The 12,014-nt window shown below is 35.4% G+C and overlaps 1 protein-coding gene across 3 annotated transcripts in view; it reads right to left on the bottom strand.

Moving 5' to 3' along the window:
* Positions 1-8,395, bottom strand: part of col19a1 (collagen type XIX alpha 1 chain) — a 127,074-nt gene extending 118,679 nt beyond the window's left edge. For all 3 annotated transcript variants that reach the window (XM_023328031.1, XM_023328030.1, XM_023328032.1), the window contains exons 1-4: positions 8,297-8,395; positions 1,899-2,023; positions 1,536-1,610; positions 1,354-1,453 (exon numbers count right to left, since the gene is read on the bottom strand). In XM_023328031.1, coding sequence (XP_023183799.1) covers positions 1,354-1,453; positions 1,536-1,610; positions 1,899-1,989 — 266 coding nt within the window. In that variant the 5' untranslated portion in view covers positions 1,990-2,023; positions 8,297-8,395. The remainder of the gene's footprint in view (positions 1-1,353; positions 1,454-1,535; positions 1,611-1,898; positions 2,024-8,296) is intronic.
* Between the last annotated feature and the right edge of the window lie 3,619 nt (positions 8,396-12,014).

Below are 12,014 nucleotides of genomic sequence, written 5' to 3' on the forward strand. Positions count from 1 at the left end.
AACTTCCAGAACATCAGAGTAAGCCAAGTCATAAATGACATAGGCCTTCATAATATATTAAATAAGATGGCCACTTAAACAAATTCTCATTAGCATAGAAAAATCTTACCATCCACCCAGTTAGCTGGAGAATAATGATCTCCCAAAAAAACGACACCTAAGTGTGTCATTTACAGAGTTATTTTAATATTCCTACCTTATTATACATAATCTGGATTTTATGTCCCTTTACGTCCCACATTCAGCCTCAAGGAGATTTCTTGAATAAATGCAATATATATTAATTCAAATTATTCTCTGTCAGCAAGTTCACCTCACTGCTTGCCCTTACTAAATGAGGTAAATGGGACTTTTGCTCTGAACATGATATATGTGGGTTGCCTCAGTTCAACTCTTTCATGAATTTTGTAACGATACAATTTCTTCGATAAAATCACCAGATCTGAATACAAGAAAACCATCCATTGTCCATCCAAGATCAGGTAGCAAACATAACCAGACATCCTTCTTACCAGAGACAATCTCCAGAACATTTGTGTTTGGGAAACCTGAAGCATTTCCAGGCCAGAAGGGAGATGTACGTAGATCCTCCTGCAAATTCTAATATTTCCTTGGTGTCACCAACCAGAATAAAATTCCCAGAAGACCTTCAAAGGAATGCACCCACAACAGATCTAGATTAGATATCTGAACCACTTTAACTAATTACTTTTGATACAGGAGAAAATCAGCTCTGCTTTTAATTACCAGTGCATTCAAAAGGTCATGGCTTGAGGATAGCAAAAGAACCACGTTATCTCCTAAAAGCAAAGATGAGACTCTGAGGTTCCCAAACCAGATACTCTCTTCTATATGAGTACACTTTTAGCTGTTGTTCATGAACATCACAAACAGGATTGGTGACAAGCATCAGCACTGGTACAGTTCACTTTACACTGGTAACAAGCCAGACTTTGTGCGGACACAACTCTTGCTGTGGTCCGACAAAGCGCTAGCCAAGCACCACACACTCCTGCAGCTACCCAAACAATGTACATTTTAGAATAATTGTTAGAACTCCTGAGCCATAAAACCCATGTCAACTGAACAGCCACACTCCCATGACCGTCTCAGTAATTATGCTTAGTAAAGGTTTGGCTCACTATACCATGGTCATGGAAAATAACAACATAGTGAATCCCATGTCAAAGCATTTCTTTTCCAACTCACTGAAGTATGCTTTCAAAGAAAGGCCCCAAAATATTATTCCTCAATAACTGGAACATTCTCCCCTGTCCTCTTTTTAAATCAATATTACAGGAAGAAAAACAATAATCTGCAATAGGACATCCAATTTTTTTAAAACCAACTTACTTCGTTGGTTTTATAAGAGGGCTGCTTCCCAGTCGAAATGATGGCAGGTCTTCTGTAACTGTTCCCTTTCGGAGAAGAAATTTTTCTGTGAGATCAAATCCTGTGAACAAAGCCATAATGTGTCATAATATAAACTTATAGTAGATTTCTCAATGAATAAAACATTTTATACCAGCATTTACCTGTAATCTGTAAAGGACGGTCCAAAACATCAGAAAATCTGTAATCCTCAACACTCAAAGAGGGACATACACCACCTATAGAAAAGCAGCCAAGTAAAATGTTTTGAGGCTATGGTTTAAATTGTGCATTTAAATTGTTTTTCTGAATGTAAAACTCCAATGAATTATTGTCAGACATTCTCCCTTAATCTCCTTGGTTATACTTTAGATTTTAAATAATACTCATAAGGATTAATACTTTTTTAAAGGTTTCACACTTCAATGCTAAATCTTTCATGCATTACATTTATCCTTAAATGGTATCATCTTTTTAAAGCTTTTCAGAACTTGGGATGAAAAAGAATTACCAACAAACTAACATACCTGTTTGTTCGCTCACAACCATTCCAAAAGCACAGGGAACAAAGTTCACAATCCAGACGAAAGCAACCCCTCTTATCAAGTAGCAATTCATGGCTCTGATGCCGAAACACAGCCCACCTGCAAAGCTGCAAAACAGTATAACAACATTGCTTTAAAATTCATTTTAGAAGTATTGACATAATTCAAGTATATAGCTTATTTTGAAAAACATAATTACTGTCATTGATGTCAACAAATGTACAACCCAAGAATCAAGACAGTGTACTATTGGAGTAAGGTTTTCCAGGGTGAGGAAGTTTGCAAAAAGCTTCAGGAAGCTGCTAAAAGACTTTTACACCTTGAACTTTCATGATATTCACAGAACCGTGTAGGCGCTATTCAACCTTGTCCAAACTCATAATTTCCAAAAAGCAGAAAAAAATAAGCAGACTTGCTTTTAAACCAAGAAAAGCAAGGACCAAAACTTTAAAGAAATATTTCAAACTGACTTCAATGTGCTCAAACAAAACGGCTTAAATCTTTGATATCTGAAGAGTTTAAGAAGCATATTTTCAGAAAGTACATATTCCACATAAGTTTTTTGCTACACTAATGTTGAGAATTTATAACATTTATTTGAGGTCATTTGAGGATTTTGGAACAATTTTAGCAATCCATAACAGTATCATCTTTATATGTTATCGTTATCCATCTGTGGATTGCTTAGCGTTTCTGATAAATAGGTTTCTTGTATGTCATACTACAGTCAATATTTCATTCAGTTTTTCCAGAAATGTCAGTTTGTTAATTGCCTTCATGTACATTATGTAAACTATTAGTTTTACATCAATAAGTTCTCACAAGATATACTTCTTAAACTCTTTTTTACTGCTTTTTGTCTTAAACATCCAAGTTTCTCTGTTGTTTTGGCGGTTATATATGACTATATGATTGTAATCAATGAGGTGTTTGAATTTTGTTATTTGTAGATTAACCATTGATAAGTTCACACGTACCAATTGCAGCCAGATTGAGCGCAAAAAACTGAGACCTGTTTATTTGACCGTGACTGAGGTGGAGTTGGGTTGGCTCCCTTCACACAATTACACACTCCTCCAGAGTTTACCCCATCTAACAAAGATTTTTGTGCCAACTCACCATGCCGACTGATCACTAACACTTCCCCAAAACCCATGCAGTGTGAACAAAGCTTAACCCTGAGCTGCTGTTAGTTAATTAGCCAATAATACTCCTGCAAACATACAATGCAGTGAAAGTTGCTGGTGGAAACTATTCATTAGTTGATTAGGGGGGTTGAATTCCATTAAACCAGTGACACACACAGCACTGTACAACATCTAAATGAGCAAGGATATGTTTAATATTTGAACCAATAAAATACAGAGATATACATTGTTACTTTCTTGTATTGCTATCAGTTGTTAGCACTAAAATAATTTGCAAATGCCAAATGTTTTTTGATCTGCAATTAAATTTAGAGTGCTCCCATCTCGGATGTAATGCCGTCTCCAGTTACGAGTTCCAATTTCCAAGGCGAATAGAACAAAGCGTTGGGCGTAATAAGGATCCTATCTTGCATAGGTGAAATGCATTTGGTTGTAATCAAGTAAACCAATTAGAAGATAATGACAACAACAAACCAGTTACAGTCATCCTTTTAATAGGCAGTCCTACTTCTACAACATAATCCAGACATTCCACAAAGCCCACCTTTTTTTTGTCAAATGATGCAAACACTATTAAGCAAAGACAGTCATTTCTTAATTCAGAAAATTGTGTAGTGCTTTTACTTTTTCAAGACCTACTGAGTAAAAACAATGTTTGTTTTTTGTTATCTTAAGGCAAACAAAATCTGTAGCATATAGATATAATTTAGTATTCAGTATTTTTCTCAATCAAATATTTATCCTTCTTCTTTCCTACTGTGTTTTGTCAGCAGTTATTGCTTGTTTTGTTTTTTGTTTTTCTTCACAGAAGTTACACATGGTCTGGTGTTTTATATGTACTGTTTTATTTGTCTGTTTCCTGTAAATGGTAATCAGCAAAACATTTATACCAGTAACTTGTTTTCTCTGTCTGCTGATGGCATCCTCTCATTCAGTGTTTGATTTTGTCTCCTTCCTTGGAAAAAATCATGAAAGAAATTACTGCTGAAAATAGATATATAAATGCCACATTGTATCAAAACCAGGATTTAATTAAGATCTGTTGAGATGACTGAACTGACCTCAGTATTGGTATATATTTAGATATGAATTCAGACCTGTTTATCTTATAAAGTGCTATGTGATCAAACTTGTAGTGAACTCGCACTGTATAAATAAACTGAACTGGATAAATAAATTGAATTTTACACAATTCCTAGAATTCCTAAAAGAAACATGCATGTGTGACATCAGCTTCGAAGGATTGCTCTCCAGTATCTTGTCCAAACATGGCTACTGCTGTCCCAAAATGACCCAATGGCAAAGGATTCAAAACTACAGGTGTTAAGGTAAAGGATGATGTAATCATTCATACACAGTGGACATCTTGGTGCAACAACAAAAAAAACCTTCTAATTTATTATTACTAAAGGAGAAAAGTTGTATTATGGGATGAATAGTTCCTTAGAGTTTGATAGATTTGTCTGTATTGGCCCAGCAGATGAACATTCAAATAATAATAATAAAAAGTAAAAATAGCTTTAGAATGAAGAGTGGTTTTTTTTTTGTTTTGTTTTTTTAAGTGTGCAGAGCAAACCATGCACAGATGGGGTAAAATAGAACAATACAGAGAGAAGATAACAGTGATCGCTTTCAGCTATCACACTAATTAATAGCAAGGAGAGGCAAACAATGGGCTAAACATACTTCTAATATAGGCCTATTATCCTGGTTGCAGTAGTAACCGACTTTAATTAGTTTCATTCATCTCACCAGGAGAAACTGCTGGACTTCATTGTTGTAGCTTAGAAAGTTTATGACAGAAACTTCTAAACATTTCTTACATCTAAAAAGGGAAAATGTCTGTTATATTTTGTCTTTTGATCGGGTTTCTTAGCTTTAATGAAAGTTGCACTACTGTGGAAATAAATGTTGTACCCTAATGGTAAATTATGCTAAAAGCAAATAGAAATAATTCACTCCTGACTAATGTGTAATCAGAGGTTTCAAAAGGTGCCAGTCATCAAGGAGACTGCACCTTTGTACTTTTCATTCCTATGATCTCATTAGCATCTAAGACCCTGTGATGAATGCAGATGTCAACAGTGTACAACAGTAAGATTATTAGCCTGTAGCTTTTTTTTTTTTTTTACCCCTCCAGGGGGTCTTTTTTGTGGGCTCTAGTGTCCCTTATATCACAGTAGACTGACAGGAAACGGGGAAGGAGAGGAGGGAAGACATGCGGCAAACGTCGTCCGGGAGTCGAACCCGCAACGGCTGCGTCGAGGACTCAAGGCCTCCAAATACGGGTCGCGCTAACCACTAAACCACCACGGCACGGCCCCCCGTAGCTTTTTTCGTGTTAAATGTTGAGTTGTAGCTTGTTAGCCAAGGTGACCTTATAAAATATTCAAACTTTAGGATGGCTCTTAAATGAGTATGCAATCTTTTACAACTAATTGCATAAATGTACACACCCTTAAACTATTTTGTTAAGATAAATTTTTGTTTTAATCACACCCTAAAAATACTATTTTAAGGCTGTGAATCAGAGGATTTAGTGTTGTTAAATAAAGACCTGAATCTGATTAACCTGAAATAAATTTCAGCTATCCTACTTGGGGTTTTGTGGCATTTAATCATGCAGAGCTTAGATGAAGCTAAGGCTTACAGGAAGGTTACAAAGGATCAAAAAAAAAAACTCATTGTACTAAGGTATTAGTCAAAAGAATATTCAGCAGTTATAAGGTGGATTTGATTGTCGTTATGCTAATAAATCAACACTGACGAAGTTGCAAATATATTCAAGAAGTACTGGTCGCATTCTGCATGTCACAACTCTGTTGATGTCTGATCAAACCAAGCAGGAGCTCATGGTTATTATTTCGAAAGGTATGTTTGGCACAAAATCAACAATGCTCATCACTAAAAACAACACCATGTCTACAGTTAAAGATATTGGCAGTATCATAATCTGGGGTTACTTTACTTCAGATGGAACTTTGGTTTGGTTAAGAATTCCCAGTTCAGAATGGGTGTTAAAAATCTAAACATGAAGTAGGATTACTTTTTACGATCAAGCATAGTTATAAAAAAATAAATAATGGTTTCATTAAATGAAAAAATAAGGCTTGGAATCTCTGTGAAATGTTGCACTATTTTATCACTTGTACAAATAATTGGTGGTTTACTGTTTAAAATGTAGCAATCAAATCACATTATTTACACATTATTTACATTATTCTCACATTATTGTGAAATTGAAGTTTTTCAAATTCACATTGTCATGCCCTGAGAATCTCATACCAACCCATTTCTACAATATAGAATTTTTGACATAGTAATTACAAGGTAATTGCATTATTTATGGAGTTTTGTCATAACTGTTGACATCCACTCAGTTTGGTCATTATTATACTTCTTGACCAGTGTAGAGCTGGTTCTGCACATCATATGGATAAAAGTCTGTAGAGCTTAAATTCCAGTCTGTTTGTTTCTCCAAAGAATTAAAATGAAAATGGATCTTAGAGTTTTTAATAACACCTTATGATAAAATACATATTTCCTCTTAATGTCAAATCTCCATTAAGTATCAGTTGCCCTGAAAATAAAATTGATGGGTCATGACGCCACCTAAACAGGAAGCTGAAACTATGTTTCCATCGCTCTCTGTGTGTGGCTTTCATAATACAAAACCCTTGATCTCTGTCTCTTGGCACTCTCAAGTGCTTTGATCTAGAACATTTCTGAAGGGGTCTTCATCAAGAATGTGACTTGTAAGGATGAAAGTTGGAAACCTTCAGTTCGGATATTTGCCTAAGCTGCCAAACGAATCTTCAGGATAGCATGCATACCAGAGTAAAAGCTTCAGTGTGAATGAAGTAACTGTGGATGAGTTTCTAAATTGAAGCAGTATCAGATGTGAGTAATTTCTGAGCTGAATAAAACGTGCATATAAACATGATGGTAACAAGTGAAAGAAAATGGTGTAAAATATCATAAAGAAACATGTATATAATTATTTTTTTTTCAATGTAAAGAGTAACTTTTGAGCCTCAGTTAATGGACTATAACTCAGTTAATGGACTATAATACCAGATTGAATAAACAGTTTAACCATCTAACTTTTAATGCCAGTTAAATTCCCGGGCTGATCCTTCTTAGGGTTGCTCAGTATCTGGTTTGTGGGCAAAAGCCACAAAACTCAACAAAATACAAAACCTAACTTTTATTTGTACACTGCAACTAGTAGCAATTCTTCATTTAACTTTCTTTTACACCTTCACTGTCTAGTCCAAATAGATATTCCTGCAGAGATTAATTTCCATGGGTGCACATGCTCATCTCCCACTGGATCATAAAGTTTTGCATGCAGGCCCGCAGAAGGCTGTCATGGCATTTGGAGATGAGGCGACTGCTACTTAAAACTTCAAGCATGCATGGGTAGTAGACAAGCAGCCCAGCGCAGGTATCACATGTCTGTCTGTGAGAAGGCGTTATGTTATTCCTGTGTAGCCTAGTTTTGCAATGCAAAACATTGCACTGCATTTACTCCTTTTCCACCCCTTCAAATAAAACTATTTTTTCTACAAAAAAAGATTTCGTTTGCTTCTTGCAGGTTCTTTCTTAAGGTATAGACAACCGAGATGATGAAACATCTGCTGTCAGCCTGCATCGATTTAAATTCTAAATCGACAGTGTAGCAGCCAAGTCATTGTGTCACTGCTTGAGAAAGGAGCTCGGACAAGACTCAGGCATTTAACTTTCTCTCCATCATCCCCTCGGACACTTTTTCCCCTTCAATGCAGTGTAGTTTAACACTAAGCGGTCGCTATGGAAAGAAGCGTGTTTCCCTGTCCGAACGCTGATTGGCTGCATGCTTATATTCTTTAATAACCACCAAATCTAGAGCTGTTTTCTGTTGAGGACATAATCTTACACTTTTTTGTGAGTAAGTGATGCAATGAGACGGATTACATGTTTGTCTTGCCGCGGCAGAGAGAGCGTTAATAAAAGAGAAAGACAGCAGCTTATGAGACATGTGCCTTGAAGTTAGAGCGTTCAGGACAAATAAAAACAAAAATAACTTTAATTTCATAGGACCGGATAAAACAGAATGACACCGTAATAAAGCGAGTTTTGATGTTATTCCCAGTATAAAGATATGTATATATTCATATATATATATATTTATTTATTTATTTTTCAATATAACTTATAATGGAATATTTTAATGAGTAAGGGGCTACTTACAGGTGCTGATACACTTTCCTTTAAAGCAAAAACAAATCAAAGCAGCAATAAAACCATAATCCATGCGTGATAACGATCAGTCCAGCTCCGGATTCCGGGACTTGGAAATAAAAGTCACAGTGGGATCGCCCGCTCCGATCGCCGTCCTTTTTAGTTGCACTGAGTGGCCCTCCCACTCTGTCATTATTACTGAAATACACTGACAGAGACTTCTGCAAACACTCTGAAAGCTTTCTTATTAGGGGAAAATTAATGCCCGAAGGCAGTTCAAACAAGCTCTCTTATTAACAGAGCAGGTGCGGGAATTAACTACCGTTTGATGTATTGTGATTTATTCCAATTTGAATGAAGAAAGGCCTGAACCGTATGGATTTGCTCGCCTATAATGTGGCTTTTTGTGTCTTGTTTGCAGTAAGTGCTCCCCAGATTAAAAGCGAATGTGACAACACAAAAGGTGTTCACACCAGAGTTTTTATCTTGGTCCAAGTCATACCTGCCTTTTCAGCATGTAGACGATAAAGCTTGCCAGCAACGACAATTACACCATATTATGAGCCCCATACACTCTGATTATCCGACATAATCCATTGACAGCAGCGGCGGTTCTTGTATAAATGCGACCCTGGGCAAGCCCCTCTTTCTACTTCCCGACACTTACATTCACAGAAAGATACACACACATTCCTGAAGAAGCCAGCATAGCAAGAAAATAACTTTTTTCTAATGTACTAATGTTCAAACATTAAGAACACACACAAAAAAAGCTGTTTAAACTTAAACCTTGTTTTCTAGAAAAATAATTTTCAATGTAATAAAAAATAATTCACATAAATCTATATAGTGTGTTTTCACAATTGTCTCAGTCTCAGATGGTTCTAATGCCTAAAAAGATTAAAACTGTTTTCACAAATGAAATACATTTTTCATAAAATTTAATAGCTGTTTTAAAGCATTTATGGTTAGTGTCCCATGATCAAATTCAGGTCAGTATGAGATTAACTTTAAATTATGACTTCTTCACTATTAACTTTCATAGTTTTTTCCTTGAATGTTTACAAATGAGATATTAGGGGTTGCTTATCAATTTACAGATGTCAATGTCACTTTTTACAAATACTGGATGCCTCTTGCACAAACAGATTTCTGAACTGGATAGCTTTATCTGAATCACTGATGCATCTGAACAAAATACAGTAGGTAAATAATGACATCTGGAAGCTCTAACTTGATGAGTTAGCTAGCAAGCAGGAACTTCATATTTAATTGGAAATAACGCAGGTGTGTTTTTTAATGCACATCATGTTGAGTTGGTGAATGTTTCTCTTTAACACGTCCTGTGTGAATAAATTTTTTTGTGGGGCTGTAAGCAGTAATATAGATTGAATGTATGTTGTGTCAATCTTGTCGGCTCCCATCCTTTTGCCATTCATAGCATGCTATTTTAGTAAAAAGATTAAAACACACAATACTACACTTAAATGTGGAAGCCAACAGCTTGAACATTCACTGTTAAGCTGAATGTCAACATGTCTACAGGTCTTGTGAGCTTTCTCTGCAAAATTAAATTCAGTGAAAACTGGATTTCCTTGAGATGTCAAATACATACGCCAAACTAAATAAAATAAAAAAAATAAAGACACTTTTCACATCAGCTTTCCTAAAGTGAGCTCCAGCAAATCAAAGTTTCCAACACACAGAAACAGGTGTCCAGGCTGCACACATGCTAATGTTTAGACAGATGACATTAACTTGCCCTCCCTGCCCCCACCACCTTTAAAATAACACTCAATTTCCAGGATTGTGCCGAAACAAATGCATTAAGAATGACTTATCTTTTTTTTGAGTGTCTGTATTTCCCTAAATCATTAATCTTGATTTAGGGAGACTACACACACACCCCTACATCTCCATCCATCCATCCATCCATCCATCCATCCATCCATCCATCCATCCATCCATCCCATACATCCATCCATACATACATACATACATACATACATACATACATACATACATACATACATACATACATACACACATATATACATACATACACGCATACACACATACATACATACATACACACATACATACATACATACATACATACATACATACATACATACATACATACATACATACATACATACATACATACATACATACATACATACATACATACATACATACACACATATACATACATACACACATATATACATACATACACGCATACACACATACATACATACATACACACATACATACATACATACATACATACATACATACATACATACATACATACATACATACATACATACATACATACATACATACATACATACATACATACATACATACATACATACATACATACATACATACATACATACATACATACATACATACATACATACATACATACATACATACATACATACACACATATATACATACATACACACATACATACATACATACACACATACATACATACATACATACATACATACATACATACATACACATACATACATACATACATACATACATACATACATACATACATACATACATACATACATACATACATACATACATACATACATACATACATACATACATACATACATACATACATACATACATACATACATACATACATACATACATACATACATACATACATACATACATACAGTACATTTGAGTAAGATTTGAGTTGCTGCAAGTCTTTCAGCCTTTATTATGCATGGGGAGACAGGGATTTTGAAAAATTGAATGTTTTTTTTTCTTGACAGCATTCATTTGGGGATCTTAAGTTACTACAAGCACAAGAAATGCTGTGAATGCACAGATATTGAGCCCTCCCTTGAGTTCCATCAAAGAGTTCTTTCTGCCATTGGCAATATAAATGAACATCACATCTCTTCATATTCTTTTGGCTTTTATTTCGAATCGGTTTGCCTTTACAGTTTGCTTGGTTTTATTTTTGTTTTACCTTAAAATTTAAGTCATCAAAAACAAAAAAGCTATGGTTTTCTATAAAGTCTCTCACTGCTCCTGAGATCAACTGCAAATAAAATGTCTGTAAGGCATGATATGCAATCTCTGCTATATTTCATAATTAATTAATTTCATTTGTGAACATCATTTTTTTAAAGATTTCTCTTGCATCAAGCACCACAGGTAAAGGTCTACAAACACAGTGATGTGCTGTTAGGCCTTGTCCAGTTGTAATCCAGAATATGATGTATTCATTTTGACACAAACCATAATGTTTTCCTGCATACACTCTATCTTGTTCATAATTCCAAACCTTATGCATGATGAAAGGAAACATGGAAACAGCAGGGTTTCCTAGATTGGCTTCTACAGCCTCAAGAGAACAGCATTTTCTAAGTTTTATAAGTAGTTTTAATCACAGCTTTGGGAATTTTGCCTATATTTCTTTACTGTTTTCACAAGACATGATGAACATTCTGGGAATGGGAGCCATTATTTTTCCACCACATTCATTTGGACCTAATCCCACACTGGCTGGATTGCAAAAGAAAATATGGTGTTGCTCAGCTATGGGTGAGGCAGATTATGATGATGGCAGGGGTTCGGGTGGAGCTAACCTTAAAATCTTCACATAATCAAAAGCTGTCAGGAGCTCTCACAAGTATTTCTTTGGCAGTTCCATTAAAGATGTGCTCAGGGTGTCGTCGGA

The sequence above is a fragment of the Xiphophorus maculatus genome, chromosome 22 (assembly GCF_002775205.1).
Source record: "Xiphophorus maculatus strain JP 163 A chromosome 22, X_maculatus-5.0-male, whole genome shotgun sequence".
NCBI classification, from domain to species: domain Eukaryota; kingdom Metazoa; phylum Chordata; class Actinopteri; order Cyprinodontiformes; family Poeciliidae; genus Xiphophorus; species Xiphophorus maculatus.